At 41.3% G+C, this 22676-nt stretch overlaps 1 protein-coding gene across 1 annotated transcript; it reads left to right on the top strand.

Annotated features, from left to right (window-relative positions):
• Nucleotides 1-4843: 4843 nt before the first annotated feature.
• Nucleotides 4844-13528, top strand: LOC140878207 (uncharacterized). Its single transcript, XM_073281817.1, has 3 exons — nucleotides 4844-5131; nucleotides 5185-5526; nucleotides 13184-13528. Exons 1-3 carry the CDS (start codon nucleotides 4844-4846, stop codon nucleotides 13526-13528), a joined length of 975 nt encoding a protein of 324 aa, XP_073137918.1.
• Nucleotides 13529-22676: the final 9148 nt, after the last annotated feature.

The raw sequence follows: 22676 nt of genomic DNA, 5'->3' as shown, positions 1-22676 counted from the left end.
TCATTTTCAAGTTGTTCATTTCCAATTAAACATTCATTCTTGTAAATATTGCAAATTGCATTCACAAAATTGCAAGAAAAACCATCTCTATCAAGCATAGAAACAGAAATAATATTTTTAATCAAATCTGGAACAAATAAAACATCTCTCAAAAGTAACTTAAAATCGTTCTGCAAAATTAAATAAACATCTCCCACAGCTTTGGCTTCAACTCTAGAACCATTTTCGAGCCTCAGCTGGGTCTCACCCATTCTAAGCTTGCGACTTCTTGTCATCACCTGCAAATCATTGCAAATGTGAGATCCACATCCGGTATCCAATACCCAAGAAGTAGTATTAAGTGAAACATTTATTTCAATATAGAACATACCCTTCGCAGTTCGCAACTGCTCTAGATATTCCTTGCAGTTACGTTTCCAATGAACGGGTTTCTTGCAGTGATGGCAAATATCCTTGGACTTTTCCATGTTTGAAGCCTTTGTCTTGTTCTTCTTCTCGGGTCCGGTTTTCTTGGATGGGGCAGAATGTTTTTTACCCTTTGTACTTGGCCCCTTCTTTGCTGAAGAAGAGGAGCCCACCAAGAGAACTGGTTTATCCTTTTTTAAAGTGGCTTCATATGTTACAAGCATATTGACCATCTCTTCAAGGGAGGCCTCTATCTTGTTCATATTGAAATTCACCACAAAACCGTCAAACGATGAAGGGAGAGAAAGAAGTAATAAGTCCATATTGATTTCATGCTCCAATACCAAATCAAGCGTTACCAACTTCTGAATGAGCCAAATCACATGTACCCCATGATCACGGACCGAAGTCCCTTCACGCATGCGACACGTCATTAACTCTTTTACAGTAGCGAACCTTTCAGCTCTCGATTGAGCCCCAAAAAGTTCCTTGAGTTGTACGTGAATGTCAGCAGCATTCACGGTATCCTCAAATCGCCTCTGGAGTTCATCAGACATCGAAGCTTGCATATAGCATTTGGCCTTGATATCATGGTCCCACCATTTATCAAGTTTGGCCAACTCTTCTGGACTTATATCAGCTGGTGCTTCCTTCGGAGGAGATTTTTCTAACACGTAGAGCATCTTCTCCGAGGTCAAGACAATCTTCAACTTACGGAACCATTCCATATAGTTTGCGCCAGTCAGTTTATTTTGTTCGAGAATAGAGAATAGTGGATTGCGCGAATTCATCTTAATGAAATACTGAAAAGAAACAAACAATAATCAGTGATTGTTTAATTAATTTACTAAGACATAAAATATGGCGAATTTCATTTTATGAATTTCACTCCACTATTTTGACGATTTCACTACCCTCTAGTGAAAACGGGAAACTGTTTTCCTTAGTGGGAACATGGAGTCCAATTGACAAACTATGGTCCCGAATAATATCAGCCAACCATAATTTTCAAAAGGTAGAGCCCAATTGCTTCCAAAGCAACCTCCACGTTTTTATCTCATGTCCTATAAGGGCCCAATAATATGACGCCGTTTATTGTGACACGTCAAGATGACCCATCAATATTAAGTTGTGATAGACGGTCGCCATGTGGATCCCCCAATAATATGAGACGATCCCATGGGAGTTCCACCCAACTTACAACATGTGTCGATCCAATGTACAGCTTTTCGACGAACGGGCCCCCCCCCCCCCCCCCCCCAATAATATGAGCCGGACCGTATCCGCGGGTAGCATCTCATACATTGATTGTTGATGGAAGGTAGGAACATTTAAACAATATTTAAATTTCCTTTATTTATCTTGATATCAATTTTAAATCATATTTAAAATGAGGGATTTTAATTTTAAAAATTTGTCTCATCATTTAAAATTTGTATGCTTGCGTGATTCATACAATTTAGTCTAAACATGCATACAACGATAATATCATATATTATATTTTAGGATGATCGATTCCATTACTAATCGACCCGTGGTTGCCAATCACGAGTCTAAGTCCAATCCTAGGTAATATGCAGGTATGCAATGCAATCCTATTACATTGAGCTTCCAATTTACATTTCTTCAGTCTTTATTGTCTGCTGGGCCCACTTCCGTCTTCAAATCTTCATCTTCCACTAAGTATAATGTATTTACAATAAATAACTATGACAAGTAGAGGATACATTTTAAGGGGTGGGAACGGGCCATAAACCAGGCCCACTTTTATTACATATGACAATTCATATTGTGCCATAAACCAGGCCCATTAATAAATCCAACAACAATAAAAACAAATATAAATTTCCTAACATACACCTACAAAATTGGTCATGGCAATCGATCATCCTTATCCAATAATATTTATTTCAAAATTAATTTATTGGATAACATGCAATGGCAATTAAATTAAAAAGGATAAAATCATATTCCATATATAAAATCTTACTTTACATACAAAATCATATTTTATCTTTTTATCAAATAAAATCATATTTTACACATAAAATCCAATTTTATACATAAAATCATATTTTACTCAATATTTACATAAGATCATATCTTATCATCAATTGTACCAAAAATAATTAATTTCATAAAATCTGATTTAACGGATAAAATCTATAAATTTTCCAAAAATTCAAATTTATCCAAAAATCAATTTTAAAATTTTCGGACTCGAACAATTCGATCCGACGCCTCGTGGATCAATCAAAAATAATTTTCGATCGGACCAAAAATAGAATTTTAACATATTAAAATTTTAATTAAAAAAAATAAAATTAATTTTCCCGGGCCTCCCGGGATGATCACGGGCAGCCCGCGCCCCAAAAGGGGCTCGGGCCGGGCAGCCCATCGCTGCCCATGGGCAGCGATCAGCGCCGTGGGCTGCCCTTTGCTGCCCCGGGCAGCGATCAATTGCTGCCCGTGTTTTGCCCGTCAAAAATTTTAAATTTTTATTTTGTTTCAATAAAACCGAGGCTTAAAAATTTTTGTACAATTGATTAATTTAATCGCTTGATCTGAGCAACCTGTCTTTGATACCATGATCAGATCAATCAAGGATTGATACCCGGTATAGCGGAAGTTTAAAATTTTATATGGAACGATTCCATATCGTGGGTATCAAAACTTTACGATTAAATTGTGCGTGTAAAAATTAAATAACAATTAAATTTTTACCTTGAATTTCGAAACGAGATTATGGACACCAACAGATTACTCTGCTCTTGTTGTATATCCCTGGAACTGATGACCGAACAATTCTTCAATCAGGTCCACGAACAGAAGTTTAATCCCTCTGATAGATTGCACTAGAAAATCTATCAGAAGTTTCTACGAAGAGAATTAACGAATTTGATCCGTTAAACCAGACTGCAAATTCGAAATTCACAGGCTGGAATTTTCAACAGAGAGAGGGGAGGGGCGGCGGCCACTAGAGAGAAAACCCTAGTGTTTTTCGAAAATTATGCCTCTGTTGTGTAATTTCTGTACTGTAATAACTTATTTATAATGTGGGCTGCTAACAGCTTAGGGCCCATTAGTCATAAGTTCAAGCCTGACAAGCAAAGCCCGCATGTTCAGAAATTAATATAAAATTCATCGTGACTCAGATTGATAAACCAATTTCACCAATGTGCATAGAAACCATTTCTGCATCTTTTAGAGTCAAGATAAATTTTCTGAATCCAAATTTAGTGATTTCCAAAAATGCTCATCCCTATGTCATTTTAGGAAATCTTACTCCCTCTACTCTTAAATAAGAAGTCCCACTTCTTTATTCACTAAATTTAACTCTTTAAACTTAATTATCTCAACAAGGATTAAAAATTACTTGTGTGACCCTCAATGGTTCAGGGATACAGCTAGCCGTGGGCTCACAACTCCTTGTGACTCGGAACAACAATTTCCGACTTGCCCATCGAATCATGGTAAGAGCGCCTAGCAACATCGCCCCATGATTCCCTAGGTATCACTGATAGTGCCTGCAAGAACCAATAGATTTTGGTTGGCGTACAGTACGGTCCCTTCATCCATATATCCCGATCGAATCAACAACCATTGGTAAATCGAGAGTCGTTCGAGATTCGACAACTATGCAATGCATCTTGAAGATCAAATAGTGACATCGCATCTGCTACTAAGAAACCATTTCTTAAAACACATCATGTACTCTGGCCAGAGATTCGTCACACTAATATGATCTCCTCAGATTGCATAGGATATCCACACTAGCAAGTATGTGGTGAATCCTTGACAACAAAGCATCGACTCCTATATGTGTCGTAACTGTACCCAATCCCGACACCTGATGACCCCAATAGAGTCAGTAAATGAGTCAAAGTACAGTACTAGCATATAGAGTCTCAATGATGATTCAAGTAGTAAGGACTAATGGTGTACAACCAAAACCGCGGACTTTATCCACTCGATAAGTGATAACCACTTGGAAAGTCCGGATAGGGTAGTTCGATCATTCATCGTATGAATATCCATTTGCATGCTTTGAACATCTCTATGTTCCATACCAATGAAACGTGGTACTCGGCATCGCAAATGCTAGTCTCAATCTTGAGTGATCCTTATCCTTATTAACGGATGACTCAATCGACTAGGAACTGTTTAGAATATACAGTGACTATAAGATGTGTTTCATGATAGCCATCCCCATGTGCCACCACATCTTACATACACTATAGTATATTCAAGGTCTTCATCTAAACATCTTATAGTATGTCACAACATAATAATATGATAAAAGATAAAGTAAATGCCATAAAAGTGTAAATTATATTAAACAAAAGATTGTTTATACATAGAGTCATAAAAGCCCTTAGCCACAAGTTGGCTCACCCGGCACCCACTCTTTCAGGCTCGAGCTGAGAAATATATTAACATGGAGGAAGCTCAGAAGCAAAAAAAGGAGGTAGCCCGGAGGGAGGGAGGCCGGGATCAAGGAAGAAGCAGGGAAAACCATGATCTCATGGGGCGGTCGTCCCGGTATGCACCGCATCGAGGGATAAGAGATAGGACTGTGCACGTATGTGAAGAAGGGGTTGAAGTCCAGGCCCCTGTTTCTAGAGAGAAGTCCGGGAAGTACTATGCACTTCATCAAGAATGCACCCATGACACCAGGGAATGCCGAACGTTGCAGCAGAGACATCAGTTCCTTATACAAGAGATGGTAAGCCGGTCCAGAAAAAGCCCCGAAGTCTGCCTTGGTTTCGGGGGTAACAGGTGTCGGTTCCCCCTCGGGATGTCATTCCTTCCCGGGAAAATGGGAAACAAGAGATAGATTCTACGAAAGAAGATAGAAAATTGAGAGATGGGCCAACCAAAGGCGTCATTAACATGATATCAGGGGGATCTACTGACAGAGACTCAAATTGGGCTAGAAAATCTTGGAGTCGGAAGGAGATTTTGGCATTGGAGGAAAGGAGACAGGATTCAGGGCCAATCATCACATTTGGACCCCGAGACTTGGAAGGAGTGAACCTGCCACATAATGATGTCTTGCTTATACAAGCTCGGATCGCTAATTATGATATGCGAAGGGTGTTCGTAGACTCAGGAAGCTTGGTGAATGTTCTTTTTCAGGACGCCTTCGAGCAATGGATCTGCAGGGGTGTAGTGACCCTGCATAGAATCACCTACTAACTGGCAACTAATAGCATGCATTAAACTTAATACAGCAAAATACTTAACAGAGTAAAACGTACGGAAACATAATCCATAATTTACATATCAGCTTAGTTAATAATCCAGGCTTAATACTGTAGTGATACAACCAAATCGAAAACTTTAAACAGTAAACATTATACAGCTATATCGAATCCTGCTGTATAATAAAATCCTCAAGGCTCCTACTCCCTAGTCCTGCCTTGAACTACCAGCTCCGTCCATCCTGCGACCTGCCCCATGGAATAGGGTGTCCAAGATAACAACTAGAACGTGAGCTCTAACGCCCAGTACATAGACATGAGTAAACATATGTATATAATGCATGCAACATAATGACTGGTACAGGGTCATCTAAAAAGTCATGCTCAGAACCGGTGCCACATGAGTGCTGCCACCGCACGGATCAACCTCTGGATGCAACCACACTCGTCTAGTACACTAGAGTAGAAAGACATAAATGCCCCCGCCGTCGCGGTACTCTCAGTGACAGACTATGGAGTATAGAGCTGAGCGGCTCTATAATCAGGTATATCAAGGTATAGGCTCAATGTGTATATGCAAATGACATATGAGTATAGAAAGCGATAAATCATACATCATGCCATATAATAATGCCAAATAAATGCAACATATAAACATGTATACTCGCTGGCAATCTCAGTCGATGTGTACGTACCTCTAGGCTAGTTCAATTATAATAGGATCCTAGGTTCCAAGCCTATATTCAAAAGTTCATCGTATCACTACATAAATTCTATAAGCCTTAACTAAGCTAATAAGTACTCCCAAAACTTAAACAAATACCCGAACCATACCTTCATCCGTAGTTAGCCCTTTGGAGTCGCTAGTCCCGGATGACTATAACCACACCTTGGTTATTCCAGAACCTCTATTATAACCGATAGGGCCCTCAAGTGTATATCTCACATTATATAACTGAAGAAAGAAAATCGGGAATTCGTATTTCAAAATGAAATCGAATGAGACCTATTTATAGGCAAAATTCTCGGCCAGGATTGGAATTTTCGATTTCGGGATCGGAGATTTCAATCCAGCTCATTGCGTGCATGCAGGACACGCCAGGATCGGAACTTCCAATCCGACGATCGGAGCTTCCGATCTGCTCTATGTTCAACACTTGTCAGAACTCGCGGCTGAGTCATCGAGCATTGCTGGCAGTTGGAGATCGGAACTTCCATTCTAGGATCGGAGCTTCCGATCTCGGTGCTTCCGCTGAGCTTTCGAAGTGGCTAGGATCGGAGCTTCCGATCCGGCCCAAAGTCAAAAGCCCAAATTCTCTTCCGAAGTCCAATAATACTCCGAAATTGATAATTACCAACCCTTAATCATGTTTAACATATTATTATCTTAAAATGGTCTCTGGGTTACTACATTCTCCCCACCTTTAGATATTTTGTCTGCGAAATAACATCTAAAGACAAATTAAGATAACAATATGAAACATCAAACCATGTTTTATTACAACAACTGTAATTACATCTTACATGGTAAATCAAAAGTACAAAGCAAACAACTCAGGATATTCCGCTTGCATACGACTTTCAGTTTCCCAAGTTGCTTCTTCAATGCCTCGGCGCTGCCACTGTATCATCACAAGTGGTATAGTCTTGTTCCGAAGAACTTTCTCCTTCCTGTCTAGGATACGGATTGGTCGTTCAACAAAAGACAGACCTGGCTCTAGCTGAATATCAGTAGACTGAATCACATGAGAGTCATCAGCTATATACTGTCGAAGTAACGACACATGAAAAACATTATGTATACTGGAAAGATTTGGCGGTAAAGCCAAACGATATGCAACATCTCCGATCTTCTCCAGTATCTGGAAAGGCCCAATGAAACGAGGAGACAACTTGCCTTTCACGCCGAATCTCATCACCTTCCTGAAAGGTGATACTCGAAGGAATACATATTCACCAGGCTCAAACTGAAGTGGCCTGCGGCAAATATTAGCATAACTGGCTTGTCTATCTTGAGCAACTTTGATTCTATGTTTGATCAAATCTACCTTGTCTACAATCTGCTGCACCAATTCAGGACCCTCGACTTGTCGTTCCCCAACTTCATCCTAGAATAATGGAGTACGACACCGTCGATCGTACAATGCCTCGAAAGGTGCCATATCAATACTACGATGATAACTGTTATTGTAGGAAAATTCGATCAAAGGTAACTAATCCTGCCAAGATAAGCCAAAATCCATGACAGAAGAACGTAGCATATCCTTCAGCGTACGAATCATCCGCTCTGACTGTCCGTCAGTCTCCGGATGATATGCAGTGCTCAAACTTAGAGTGGTACCCAACGCCTCCTGAAAACTACCCCAAAAACGTGAGGTAAATCGCGGGTCTCTATCACTGACTATGCTCACTGGAATCCAATGTAATCGCACTATCTCCTGGATGTATAAACGTGCCATGCGATCATAAGAATACTCTCGGTTATAAGGAATAAAGTGTGCTGATTTTGTCAAACGGTCAACGACAACCCATATAGCATCACACTGACGTGACGTCATAGGCAAGTGGATAACAAAGTCCATAGTCACGTGCTCCCACTTTCATTCGGGAATCTCAAGATTCTGCAGTAATCCACCTGGTTGTCGATGTTCAGCCTTGACCTGTTGACAAACCAAACATATCGAAACAAATTGATACACACTCCTCTTCATCCCTTTCCACCAGAATCTAGTTCGCAAATCCTTATACATTTTCATGCTTCCAGGATGAACTGATAAGCGACTCCTGTGAGCTTGAGAAAGAATATCGTTCCTGAGCTCCGTATCATTAGGTACAACCACTCGATTAGATAGGCACAATACACCATCTGCCTGAAAATGGAATCCAGATATATTAACTCCATTGGCTAGACGTGCCAATCGCTGAGTCTTAACATCAGATATCTGAGCATCTCTGATCCGAGAATACAGTGCTGGCTCAGATAGAATAATATACAAAAAAATCCCATTCCTCCCTTTCTTGTGCTTGAGCGTAAAACTCAATGAACAACACTCTTTAATCATATGAGATACTTCACTAGTTTGAAGTGCAGAAAGTCTCACCTGCCGACTCAAGGCATCAGCAGTAAGATTAACAGAACCTGGATGATATTTGATTTCACAATCATAATCCTTCATAAGATCCATCCAGCGTCTCTGTCGCATATTCAACTCCGCCTGAGTGAATAAATATTTTAGACTCTTGTGATCCGTGAATATCTCAAATTTCTCGCCATAAAGATAATGCCTCCAAATCTTGAGCGCAAATACAATGGCGGCTAACTCGAGATCATGCACTGGATAGTTAGTTTCATGCGTCTTCAACTGTCGAGAAGCATAGGCAATAACATGTCCATGCTATGTCAGAACACATCCTAACCCCTGACCAGAGGCATCAGTATAGACAACATAACCTCCTGATCCAGAAGGTAGAGCTAGCACAGGTGCAGTAGTAAGACATCTACGCAGCTCATGAAATGACTCTTCACAATCCGAGGACCAAATGAAGGTAACATCTTTCCGTGTAAGCTGTGTCAAAGGCCTGGCCAACTGTGAAAAATTCTCGATGAACCGACGGTAATATCCAGCTAGACCCAAGAAACTACGAATCTCAGCAACCGTCGTCGGTTGAGACTAGTTCAGCACTACCTCTATCTTACTTGGATCAATAGATATTCCTTCACTAGAAATTACATGACCGAGAAACACTACCCGATCAAGCCAGAATTCACACTTGCTCAATTTTGCATACAGCTGCTTATATCGTAACGTTTGTAAAACAATCCTTAGATGCTGTGCATGCTCATCCTTGTCATGAGAATAGACAAGAATATCATCAATGAAGACGATGACAAATCTATCCAGATACTCTCGAAATATCTGATTCATTAGATTCATGAAGACTGCCGGTGAATTCCTCAAACCGAATGGCATCACCAAAAATTCATAATGCTCATATCTGGTCCTGAAAGCAGTCGTAGATATATCTGAGTCTCGTACCCGCATCTGATGGTATCCAGATCTCAGATCTATTTTAGAATAAACAGAAGTACCCTGTAGTTGTTCAAACAGATCATCAATCCGCGGCAAAGAATACTTATTCTTGATGGTGACACAATTCAACTGCCTGTAGTCAATACATAGTCGCATCGATCCATCCTTCTTCTTGACAAACAAAACAGGTGCTCCCCACGAAGAAACACTTGGACGAATATATCCCTTATCAAGAAGATCTTGTAATTGCTGTTTCAATTCCCTCATCTCTGACGGTGCCAGACGATAAGGTGCTCGGGATATAGGCGTAGTTCCTGGTACTAAATCAATACCAAATTCAACCTCTCGCACCGGAGGAAAACCAGGAATCTCATCAGGGAATACAACAAGAAACTCGCTGAAAACTGGTAACTGATCAATACCCGTACTACTCGTGGACATATCAACTACATAGATAAGGTAGCCCTCCCCACCTGACTCCAAGACATGACATGCCTTCAGAGCCGAAACAAGTGGCATCGGAGGTCGCGCACCCTCACCATAAAAATACCAGCTATCACCCTCATCCGGATGAAACTGTACCAGACGCTGATAACAATCCATAGTAGCATGATACAAAGTCAGCATATCTATTCCCAAGATACAGTCAAAATCTGCCATCGCTAATATCATCAAATCAGCTATTAACATTACCCTCAAATTCCAGAAGGCAACCCATCACTAGACGCTTAGTTACTATCTCTTGCTCCAACGGAGTAGATACAACTAAATCCATATCTAATGATACATAAGGTAATCTATGTCTCTTAACAAAGCGACTATAAACAAAGGAATGCGATGCTCCAGTATCAATTAATACAAGTGCAGGAATACCACATAACAGAAAGGTACCTGCCAACATGCGATCGCTTCCCTCTGTAGCCTGCTCCTGAGACAGAGCAAACACCTGTCCTTGAGTCTGTGGATGATAACCAGAAGAACTCTGTGGTGCTGACTGCTGACATGGAACAATAGAAGCCTGAGATCCAACCTGTGATCCCGATCCACTAGCAGAACCCATGCGCTGAGGACAATCTCTCCGCAGATGTCCCTGCTGACCGCAAATATAACAAGCACCAGTAGCTCTCCGACATGAAGCTGTAGGATGCTTCCCTCCACAATGGCTACAAAACTTCTCCTTCTTCTTTTTCTTTCCAAAATGGAACATACCTCGTGAATCACGAGATCCAGATGAAGTAGTAGGACTAGAAGAAGACGTAGGTCCAGATTGCACAACAGATTGAGCTCGGGGCTCAAAATATCCACTAGGCTGTGCTGGCATCATCAGCTGTGCACGCCTATTGCTAGTCTCCACAAGACGGCAACGGTTCACCAAAGTCTCAAAAGATACCGGGTCATCACAGACAACAACCTGTGAGTAGATATCTTGATTCAAACCTAGTAGAAAGATATCATACTTCGACGCATCACTCTCATTGATATGAGGACTGAAAGGTAGCAGATCAAGGAATCGTTGCTGATATTGCTCAATAGTCATTGATCCTTGCCTCAAAGTAAGCAACTCCATAGATCGTGCTTGGCGAACAGCCGGAGGAAAATACAATTTCTGGAACTCCTGACAGAAATCCCCCCAAGTCACCTGTCCTCTCTCAGTACGTGCCTGAGCAGCCTTGGCATCCCACCAAAAACGTGCTCGATACTCTAGAATGAATTCTAAAACTTCCAGCTTCTGATCCTTAGAACAATCGAAAGCACGAAAAGTACTCTCGAGTTTAGACATCCAACTCTTCGCCTGTTCAGGATTCTCGCCTCCCACCAAAGGTTTCGGTCCTATTTGCATGAACTTATTAATAGAGTAGCGACGTCTACCCTCATGATGACGATGTTGATCATCATGATGGCGGCGATGATGATGATGATAATCACCTCCCTGGCCAACACTACCATGACTCTCGTCAGCCATATCCTGAAAAGAATTGCACATTAAAATCCCAAATGCGCAAGAATTACTCAAGACTAAACTAAATCCCAAGTACTAATCCCAAAATCTAAGCATGCTCTGATACCAAAAATGTAGTGACCCTGCATAGAATCACCTACTAACTGACAACTAATAGCATGCATTAAACTTAATACAGCAAAATACTTAACAGAGTAAAACGTGCGGAAACATAATCCATAATTTACATATCAGCTTAGTAAATAATCCAGGCTTAATACTGTAGTGATACAACCAAATCGAAAACTTTAAACAGTAAACATTATACAGCTATATCGAATCATGCTGTATAATAAAATCCTCAAGGCTCCTGCTCCCTAGTCCTGCCTTGAACTACCAGCTCCGTCCATCCTGCGACCTGCCCCATGAAATAGGGTGTCCAAGATAACAACTAGGACGTGAGCGCTAACGCCCAGTACATAGACATGAGTAAACATATGTATATAATGCATGCAACATGATGACTGGTACAGGGTCATCTGAAAAGTCATGCTCAGAACCGGCACCACATGAGTGCTGCCACCGCACGGATCAACCTCTGGGTGCAACCACACTCGTCTAGTACACCAGAGTAGACAGACATAAATGCCCCCGCCGTCGTGGTACTCTCAGTGACAGACTATCGAGTATAGAGCTGAGCGGCTCTATAATCAGGTATATCAAGGTATAGGCTCAACGTGTATATGCACATGACATATGAGTATAGAAAGCGATAAATCTTACATCATGCCATATAATAATGCCAAATAAATGCAACATATAAACATGTATACTCGCTGGCAATCTCAGTCGATGTGTACGTACCTCTAGGCTAGTTCAAGTATAATAGGATCCTAGGTTCCAAGCCTATATTCAAAAGTTCACCGTATCACTACATATATTCTATAAGCCTTAACTAAGCTAATAAGTACTCCCAAAACTTAAACAAATCCCTGGACCATACCTTCGTCCGTAGTTAGCCCTTTGGAGTCGCTAGTCTCGGATGACTATAACCACACCTTGGTTATTCCAGAACATCTATTATAACCGATAGGGCCCTCAAGTGTATATCTCACACTATATAACTGAAGAAAGAAACTCGGGAATTCGTATTTCAAAATGAAATCGAACGAGACCTATTTATAGGCAAAATTCCCGGCCAGGATCGGAACTTCCGATTTTGGGATCGGAGCTTCCGATCCAGCTCATTGCGTGCATGCAGGACACGCCAGGATCGGAACTTCCGATCCGACGATCGGAGCTTCCGATCTGCTCTATGTTCAACACTTGTCAAAACTCGCGGCTGAGTCATCGAGCATTGCTGGCAGCTGGAGATCGGAACTTCCGTTCCAGGATCGGAGCTTCCGATCTCGGTGCTTCCGCTGAGCTTCCGAAGTGGCTAGGATCGGAGCTTCCGATCTGGGTTCGGAGCTTCCGATCCGGCCCAAAGTCAAAAGCCCAAATTCTCTTCCGAAGTTCAATAATACTTCGAAATTGATTAATTACCAACCCTTAATCATGTTTAACATATTATTATCTTAAAATGGTCTCTGGGTTACTACAAGGGGTATGAGTTGAGCCCAATAAAAACTTCCTTGTACGGATTTGCTGGGCACACAGTACATCCTCAAGGGGAAATCTTGCTGCCCATAACCTTGGGCACCGGAGATGGGAATAAGACGGTCTTGACGAGGTTCACGTTGGTTGAAGCACCATCCTCCTACAACGTCATTTTGGGGAGGCCGACTATGAATTCCTTCCGAGCTGTGGCTTCAGCTTATCATCAGAAGATTAAATTTCCCGTGGGAGATAAGGTAGGAGAAGTTCGAGGAGATCAACCTTCTTCCCGAAAGTGTTATGCCGAGACAGTTAAAGTAGATTACAAAAGGGCGAGACAGATCGGGAAATAGGGAGGTCAGGGAGGAAGAGAAGTTTGTTCCATGGAGGAATCAAGGGCGAGTATGAAGAGGTGGAGCTGGTGCTCGGACAAGCAGGGAAGTCCGTCAAGATTGTCCGGGACTTATAAACAAATTTGGCCGAGCAATTGAAAAGCTGCCTCATCCGGAACAAGGATGTGTTCGCCTGGGCTCATGACGATTTGATGGGAGTTTCATCTCATGTTGAGGAGCATAAACTCAACATCACCCCTAGATCCCGACCTGTGCTACAAAAAAAAAGACATTTTGGGGCTGAGATGGATAAAGTGATAGCGGAACAGGTTCAAGAGCTATTACAGGCTGGGAACATCAAGGAAATACATTTTCCTACCTGGTTGTCCAACGTGGTGCTGGTACCGAAGGCCACGGGAAAGTGGCGAATGTCTGTGGATTTTTGGGATTTAAATAAAGCATGTTCCAAGGATTGTTATCCTTTACCCCGGATTGACCAGTTGGTGGATTCCACGTCCGGATGTGAATTGCTGTGCTTCATGGATGCATACCAGGGCTATCATCAAATTCCTTTAGCTCTTGAGGATCAAGACAAAGTCAGCTTTATCACATCGGAAGGTACTTTTTGCTACATAGTTATGCCATTCGGTTTAAAAAATGCAGGGGCTACATATCAGAGGATGATGGACAAAGTGTTCCGGGAGCAAAGGGGTCGGAACGTGGAGGTATATGTGGATGATATATTGGTGAAATCCAGGACCCGGGATTGTTTTATTCCCGACTTGGAGGAAACGTTTGCCACTGTTCGGCGGTATGGGATCAATTTGAATCCAGCCAAGTGTATGTTCGGAGTGAAAAGAGGTAAGTTTCTAGGGTCCATGGTGACTAAATGAGGGATAGAAGTCAACCCAGAAAAGGTAAAGCTGTTGCAGGAAATGCCTTCACCCACATCAATCAATTTATCGCTCGGTCAGCTCATCGTAGTTATCATTTTTTCCAAGTGTTGCGCAAGGCCCAGAGGTTTGGCTGGTCCGAGCAATGTGAGCAGGCTTTTCAGGAATTAAAGGAACATTTGGCTAGTTTGCCTATCCTGGTTAAGCCTGAGCCGGGGGAAAGGTTATGGATATATTTGTCTACTACCGAGAGAGTGGTCAGCACTATTTTAGTAAAGGAGGAAAAGGGAGATCAGAGGCCTGTATACTATGTCAGTTATGCTTTGAAGGGGGCAAAAGTCAGATACACGGAGATTGAGAAGATGGCTCTGTCTTTGGTAATCACAGCACGGAAATTGAGACCTTATTTCCTGTCTCACCCAGTAACTGTCCTTACCAATAGCCTCCTAGGGCGGATCATGACTTGTCCAGATGCCTTGGGGAGGCTCGTAAAGTGGTCAGTAAAGTTAGGAGAGTATGACATTGAGTACCAGCCACGTAAGGCCATCAAAGCCCCCTATCCGATTTCTTGACAGAGGTGGCCACTTTTGGTCAGGAAGAAGTATGGAGAGTATTTGTAGATGGAGCTGTTGGAAAACTGTGTTCAGATCAATTAGAATTGATACTCGGAGCAGCGGAAGTTTAAAAATTTATTTTATTAATATGGAACGATTCCATATCTGGGTATCAAAACTTTACGATTAAATTTGTGTAAGTAAAACAAATAATCACTATTAAATATTTTACCTCGTCAAGCAAAGGCTTGATCGTGGACTCCAACAGAATTTAATCTGCTCTTCTTGTAAATCCCGGGAACCGATGACTATCACGATCTATCTCCGGAATTAGGTCCACAAACGAAAAACAGAAACCCTCCGATTGATTGCACTAGAAATCAATCAGAAGTTTTACGTAAAGAATAAACAGATATGATTTGTTAATCCGGATTGTAATTTTTCACAAAAATCACAAGACCGAATTTCTCCGAAAGGGACAGAGAATTCGAAAATCCTCTTGAATAATATAGACTGAAATTTTGAAAATTGCTAGACTGAAAAGCTTGTAATTTTCGAACACTGCAGTCCCTTTTATAGATAATTTCTAGACTAGATTAAATTATAATTCTATTAGGACTCTAACTCCTTAAAGCCCACAATCTATAATTTAAGCCCAACAAGCCAAGCCCGTTGTTCAAAAAATTAATATAAAATTCATCGTGACTCTGATTGATAAACTAATTTCACCAATGTGCACAGAAACCATTTCTGCATCTTTTAGAGTCAAGATAATTTTTCTGAATCCGAATTCAGTGATTTCCAAAAATGCCCATCCCTATGTCATTTTAGGAAATCCCACTCCTTTTAGTTAAGAAGTCCAACTTCTCTTTCATTAAATTTAACTCTTTAAATTTAACTATCTCTATGGGATTTTAGTAATCCATTACTTGTGTAACCCTCAATGGTTCAGGAATACAGCTAGCCGTGGGCTCACAACTCCTTATGACTCGGAACAACAATTTTCGACTTACCCATCGAATCATGGTAAAAGCGCCTAGCAACATCGCCCCATGATTCCCTAGGTATTACTGATAGTGCCTGCAAGAACCAGTAGATTCTGGTTAGCGTACAGTACGGTCCCTTCAACCAAATATCCCGATCGAATCAACAACATTGGTGCATCGAGAGTCGTTCGAGATTCAATAACTATGCATAACATCTTGAAGATCTATTAGTGACATCGCATGTGTTACTAGGAACACCAAGTAAAATAAAACACATCATGTACTCTGGCCAGAGATTCGTCACACTAATATCTCCTCAGATCGCATAGGATATCCACACTCGCAAGTATGTGGTGAATCCTTGACAACAAAGCATCGACTCCTATATGTGTCGTAACTATACCAAATCCCGACACCTGATGACCCCAATAAAGTCGGTAAACGAGTCAAAGTACAGTACTAGCATATAGAGTCTCAATGATGTTTCAAGTAATAAGGACTAATGGTGTACAACCAAAACCGCGGACTTTATCCACTCGATAAGTGATAACCACTTGGAAAGTCCGAATAGGGTATTTCGATCATTCATCATATGAATATCCATTTGCATGCTTTGAACATCTCTATGTTCCATACCAATGAAACGTGGTACTCGGCATCGCAAATGCTAGTCTCAATCTCGAGTGATCCTTATCCTTATTTGCGGACGGCTCAATTGACTAGAAACAGTTTAGAATATACAGTGACTATAAGATGTGTTTCATGATAGCCATCCCCATGTGCTACCACATCTTACATACACTATAGTATATTCAAGGTCTTTATCAAAACAACAATAGTATATCATAATATAACAATATGAAGAAAGATAAAGTCAATGCCATTATAAAAGTGTAAATTATATTAAACAAAAGATTGTTTTACATAGAGTCATAAAAACCCTTAGCCACAAGTTGGCTAACCGGGCACCCACTCTTTCAATCTCCCACTTGCCCTAAAGCCAACTAGTCATACTACGTAATCCCATTGATTCGCGATGTTTGTCAAACAATGGTCCTGGCAAGGGCTTAGTAAGCGGATCAGCGATATTGTCTGTAGAGGCCACTCTCTCGACCCAGAAGTCTCCTCTTTTCACAATCTCCCGGATGATGTGGTATTTTCTCAGTACGTGTTTGGACTTCTGATGAGACCTTGGTTCCTTTGCCTGAGCAACGGCACTCGTGTTGTCACAGTACACCGGGACTGGACCAACAGCTTCAGGAATTACACCCAACTCTTGGATAAATTTCCTTATCTAAACCACCTCATTAGCAGTAGCTGATGCTGCAATGTATTCTGCCTCAGTGGTGGAATCTGCTGTGGTGTCCTGCTTGGAACTCTTCCAAGAGACAGCACCACCATTGAGCACGAATAAAAATCCAGAGGTTGATTTCGAGTCATCCACGTCACATTGGAAGCTTGAGTCGGTATAGCCTTCCAAATTCAATTCTCTCCCTCCATAAACCATGAATACATTCTTAGTCCTTCGCAAGTACTTAAGAATATTCTTCACGGCTTTCCAATGCATTTGACTGGGATTGGCTTGGTATCTGCTCGTGACGCTCAGAGCATAGGCCACATCCGGTCTGGTAGATATCATCCCATACATGATACTACCTATGGCTGACGCATATGGCACGTGTGTCATCTTTTCTATCTCTTCGTTAGTCTTGGGACACATAGATTTGGATAGAGAAACTCCATGACACATAGGTAGATGTCCTCTCTTGAACTCATCCATAGAAAACCTTTTCAATATGGTGTCGATGTAGGTTGATTGAGTGAGTCCTATCATTCTTTTAGATCTATCTCTATAGATCTGAATTCCTATAATATAGGATGCCTCACCTAAATCCTTCATTGAAAATCTACCTGATAACCATATCTTTGTTGACTGCAACATCCCTACATCATTCCCCATGAGTAGGATGTCATCAACATAAAGTACTAAGAATGTTACCGCATTCTTAACTACTTTCTTGTACACGCATGGTTCCTTCGGGTTCTTGATAAAACCAAAATCCTTTATAGTTTCATCAAATTTATGGTTCCAATTTCTTGATGCTTGTTTGAGACCATAGATTGATCTCTGAAGCTTGCATACCTTATGCTCGCTTTCCATGGATGTGTATCCCTCAGGCTGCATCATATAGATCTCTTCCTTAATGTTTCCATTAAGAAATGCAGCCTTTACATCCATTTGCCATATCTCATAGTCATACCATGCTGCTATGGCAATAAGGATTCTTATGGACTTGAACATTGCGACTGGTGAAAAAGTTTCATCATAGTCAACTCCTTATCTTTGAGTATAACCTTTTGCCACCAATCGTGCCTTGTAGGTCAATACCTTTCCATCAGGCCCAAGCTTTCTATTGTAGATCCATTTGCACCCAATTGGAACAATTCCATCGGGAGGATCTACTATATACCAAACTTGGTTAGAATGCATCGAGTCTATTTTCGATTGCATAGCTTCAAGCCATAAATTCGAATCCGCATCAGAAATTGCTTCCTTGAAGTTTCTTGGATCACATCCAATGTCGGGTTCACTTTGATCCCCTTCAAGAAGAAGACCATATCTAATAGGAGGCTTAGAAGTCTTCTCGGATCTCCTAGTAATAGGCGTGTCTTGTGATGATTCTTGATTCTCCACTGAGAGAGAATCCCATTCTCTTTTAGATAGTCCAAAAACTTGGTACTTAAGTATTCTCCACCTCAATCCGATCGAAGTGCCTTAATACTTTTACCTAGTTTGTTTTCTACTTCAGCCTTGAATTTTTTGAACTTTTCAAATGCTTCAGACTTATATTTCATTAAATATAAATACCCATACCTAGAATGATCATCAGTAAAGGTAATGAAGTAGGTGTTGCCACATTTAGTACCAATCCTAAATGGATCGCAAACATCTGTATGGATCAAATCCAATAGATTTTTACTACGCTCAGGTTTCCCTTTGAAAGGAGATTTAGTCATTTTTCCCTTTAGGCAGGACTCACAAGTAGGTAGAGAGTTAATATCAGACATATCAAACATGCCCTCTCCCACTAGCTTGTTCATCCTTCTTGAGAAAATATGACCTAGCCTAGCATGCCAAAGGTTTGCCGGGTTTTGACTATCGTCGTTCCTTTTAATTGTTGTTATCGGTTTATCAACATAATTAATTGGAACATCTTTTAATTTTAAGCTATATAGATCGTTTTGTCCATTTCCAATCAAACATTCATTCTTGTAAATATTGCAAATTCCATTCACAAAATTGCAAGAAAAACCATCTCTATCAAGCATAGAAATAGATATAATGTTTTTGACCAAATCCGGAACATATAAAACATCTCTCAAAAATAACTTAAAATTGTTCTGCAAAACTAAATAAATGTCTCCTATAGCTTTGGCTTCGACTCTAGAACCATTCCCGAGCCTTAGCTGGGTCTCACCCATCCTTAGCTTACGACTTCTTGTCATTGATCATCTGCAAATCATTGCAAATGTGAGATCCACATCCGGTATCCAATACCCAAGAAGAAGTATTAAGCGAAACATTTATTTCAATGTAAAGCATACCCTTTGCAGTTCGCAACTGTTCGAGGTATTCCTTGCAGTTACGTTTCCAATGACCGGGTTTCTTGCAGTAATGACAAACGTTTTCATCTTTTATCGCAATTGAAGCCTTGGCCTTTCCCTTCTTATTTGGTACAATCTTCTTGGGCGGGGCAGAATGTTTCTTACCCTTTCCACTTGGTCCTTTCTTAGAGTTAGAAAAGGAGCCAACCAAGAGTACCGGTTTATCCTTCTTTAGTGAGGCTTTATATGTGACAAGCATATTGACCATCTCTTCAAGGGTGGCCTCTATCTTGTTCATATTGAAGTTCATCACAAAACCGTCAAACGATGAAGGAAGTGATAGAAGCAACAAGTCCGCGCTAAGTTCATGCTCCAAAGTCAAGTCGAGTGTTACCAACTTTTCAATGAGCCCAATCATGTGCACCCCATGCTCACGGACCGAAGTCCCATCTCGCATGCGGCTCGTCATGAGCTCTCTGATGGTGGCATACCTCTCCGACCTTGACTGAGCTCCAAATAGTTCCTTGAGGTTCTTGTGAATGTCAGCAGTATTCACGGCATCCTCAAATCTCTATTGAAGCTCATCAGACATCGAAGCCTGCATGTAGCATTTGGCCTTGATATCATGGTCCCACCATAAATCAAGTTTGGCCAACTCTTCCGAACTTGTATTAGACGGGGCTTCCTTCGGAGGCGGCTTCTCTAACACGTAGAAAGCTTTTTCCGAAGTAAGAATAATTTTCAACTTACGGAGCCATTCCGTATAGTTTGCGCCAGTCAATTTGTTTTGTTCGAGAATTGAAAACAGTGGATTGCGAGAAGTCATTGTATTAGTATACTGAAAAGGAAACAGACAATAATCAATGATTGTTTAATTAATTTACTAAGACATAAAATATGGCGAATTTTAATTTTATGAATTACACTCCCACTATTTTAACGATTTCACTATCCTCTAGTGAAAACGGGAAACTGTTTTCCTTAGTGAGAACATGGAGTGTAGTGACCCTTACCCGGATCTCCTACTAAACAAAACTTAAGCATGCAATTAACTTAATTAAACAGATATCAGAATAAAACTGCGGAACCATAAACAATATACAATCCCAAGTAAAGGAATCTGTAATTTATCCAAATAATATACAACCAAATCGAATAGCTGTATCAACCCAAACAACAGTAATAAAACCTAAGCGAAGCTCCAGCTGGCCAACCACTGACTAGCCCCTCCTGGATCCACCCTCCTCGTCCAATCGCAAACCTGCCCCATGGAATAGGGTGTCCAGAAAATACAGAGTACGAGACGTGAGCATAAAATGCTCAGTACGAGAGTATGGGTATACATGCATGCAAAGTGAACTCCCTATAGACTCGAGGTCAAGGATCAGATAACAGAGACAGACCGGGCCCTGGTATGTAGCACGTTGTACCGTCGCTTCAGGAGGTGGCTCCCATACCGAGATAACCGTGGATACTCCGGACCCAAATCGATGGAAGTCCATCCACTAACAAGATAGGGTACAACCCTACTAACAGACATCTCGAAAGAGATACAGCAAGATGCAAATGAATGCAACATAATATCATGGCATATAAATCATGCAGTCACATAATACATGCATACTCAGTCAGGATATCTCGAACAATACTTTCGTACCTCAAAATAGTGCAAGCTCTACCAACTCTAGGTCCACGCCTATAGTCTGCTCTACACTGCCAAATGATACTACTATCATTAACGCGCTCTAAAAGCCTTAACTAAGCTATTGCATACTACTAAATTTTTATAGGAAGCAACCTTCGTCCGTTGTTAGCTCTTTGATGTCGATGCCTCCAGAACTTGGACACAACTCCGCTACGACTCCCGAATGTCTCTCCGACCTCCGGACCAAGCCTAAGAAGACTAGAACAGCTCCAAAAGGACTAGAATGGAAAGGAAAACTTGGAATTGGCAATTGAAACTGAATTCTCGGCCTTCTATTTATAGACAACGATCGGAACTTCCGATCCTTGATCGGAATGTCCGAACCTCGATCGGAACATCCGATCCTGCCATCGGAGCTTCCGAAGATCCTGATCTGCCACGTGTCAAAATATCACTTGTTGATTTCGGATAGGGGTGAACGGAGCTTCCGGTCCTGATCGGAGCTTCCGATCTAGCCAATCGTCATGCCTGACGTAATATGATCGGAGCTTCCGATCCTGTTCGGAGCTTCGATCGTGCCTTCGGAGCTTCCGATCCATCCGATACCTAATTTATTTAATTAGCATTAATCCTATAATTACTCAATTAGGGTACGGGCTACTACATTCTCCCCCACTTAAGATATTTCATCCTCGAAATCAGATCTTAAGTACCGAATGCAAATACAGAAATTAGAAACATTCTTTATTCAATATCAAACGTTTACAGAGTTTGCAACTGAATACAACTTAAAGAATGAAATCAAAACAACTCAGAATGGTCTTTACGCATCCTGTCCTCAAGCTCCCAAGTAGCTTCCTCAGTGCCTCGGCGCTGCCACTGAACTAAAACCAAAGGAATGACTTTGTTTCATAAAACCTTATCCTTATAATCCAGGATACGAATAGGTTTTTCAACATAAGTCAAATCCTTGTTCACCTGAAACTCAGACCGCTGCAGAATATGAGATTTATCCGCCACATACCGTCGCAACAGAGATACGTGGAACACGTTGTGAATACTGGATAGATGCGGTGGTAAAGCTAGTCGATAAGCCAAATCGCCAATGCTCTCCAAGATCTCAAACGGACCGATAAATCTGGGAGACAACTTGCCCTTAAGGCCAAATTTGAGAATCTTGCGGAAAGGTGACACTCTTAGAAACACTTTCTCCCCGACCTTGAACTGCAAAGGCCTACGCTTGATATTAGCATAGCTGGCCTGGCGATCCTATGCAGTCTTAATCCGTTTCTTGATTTGATCAACAATGTCTATCGCCTGCTGGATAAACTCCGGTCCCTCAGCCTGTCTCTCCCCCACTTCTTCCCAGAAGAGTGGAGTACAACAACGTCGCCCGTACAACGCCTCAAAAGGTGTCATCCCAATACTAGTATGATAGCTATTGTTGTACGCGAACTCGATCAACGGCAAATGATCCTGCCAGGC

This window comes from Henckelia pumila, chromosome 2, assembly GCF_033568475.1.
Source record: "Henckelia pumila isolate YLH828 chromosome 2, ASM3356847v2, whole genome shotgun sequence".
NCBI lineage: Eukaryota > Viridiplantae > Streptophyta > Magnoliopsida > Lamiales > Gesneriaceae > Henckelia > Henckelia pumila.
The sequence above is the reverse complement of the archived record's forward strand: the minus strand, read 5'-3'. Positions and strand labels throughout refer to the sequence as shown.

Coding starts and splice junctions, on each gene's coding strand:
- LOC140878207 (XM_073281817.1), top strand. CDS start 4,844: ATGGAGGAAGCTCAGAAGCAAAAAAAGGAGGTAGCCCGGAGGGAGGGA. Junction 5,132..5,184: donor AGTTCCTTATACAAGAGATG/GTAAGCCGGTCC, acceptor CGGGGGTAACAG/GTGTCGGTTCCCCCTCGGGA. Junction 5,527..13,183: donor TCGTAGACTCAGGAAGCTTG/GTGAATGTTCTT, acceptor GGTTACTACAAG/GGGTATGAGTTGAGCCCAAT.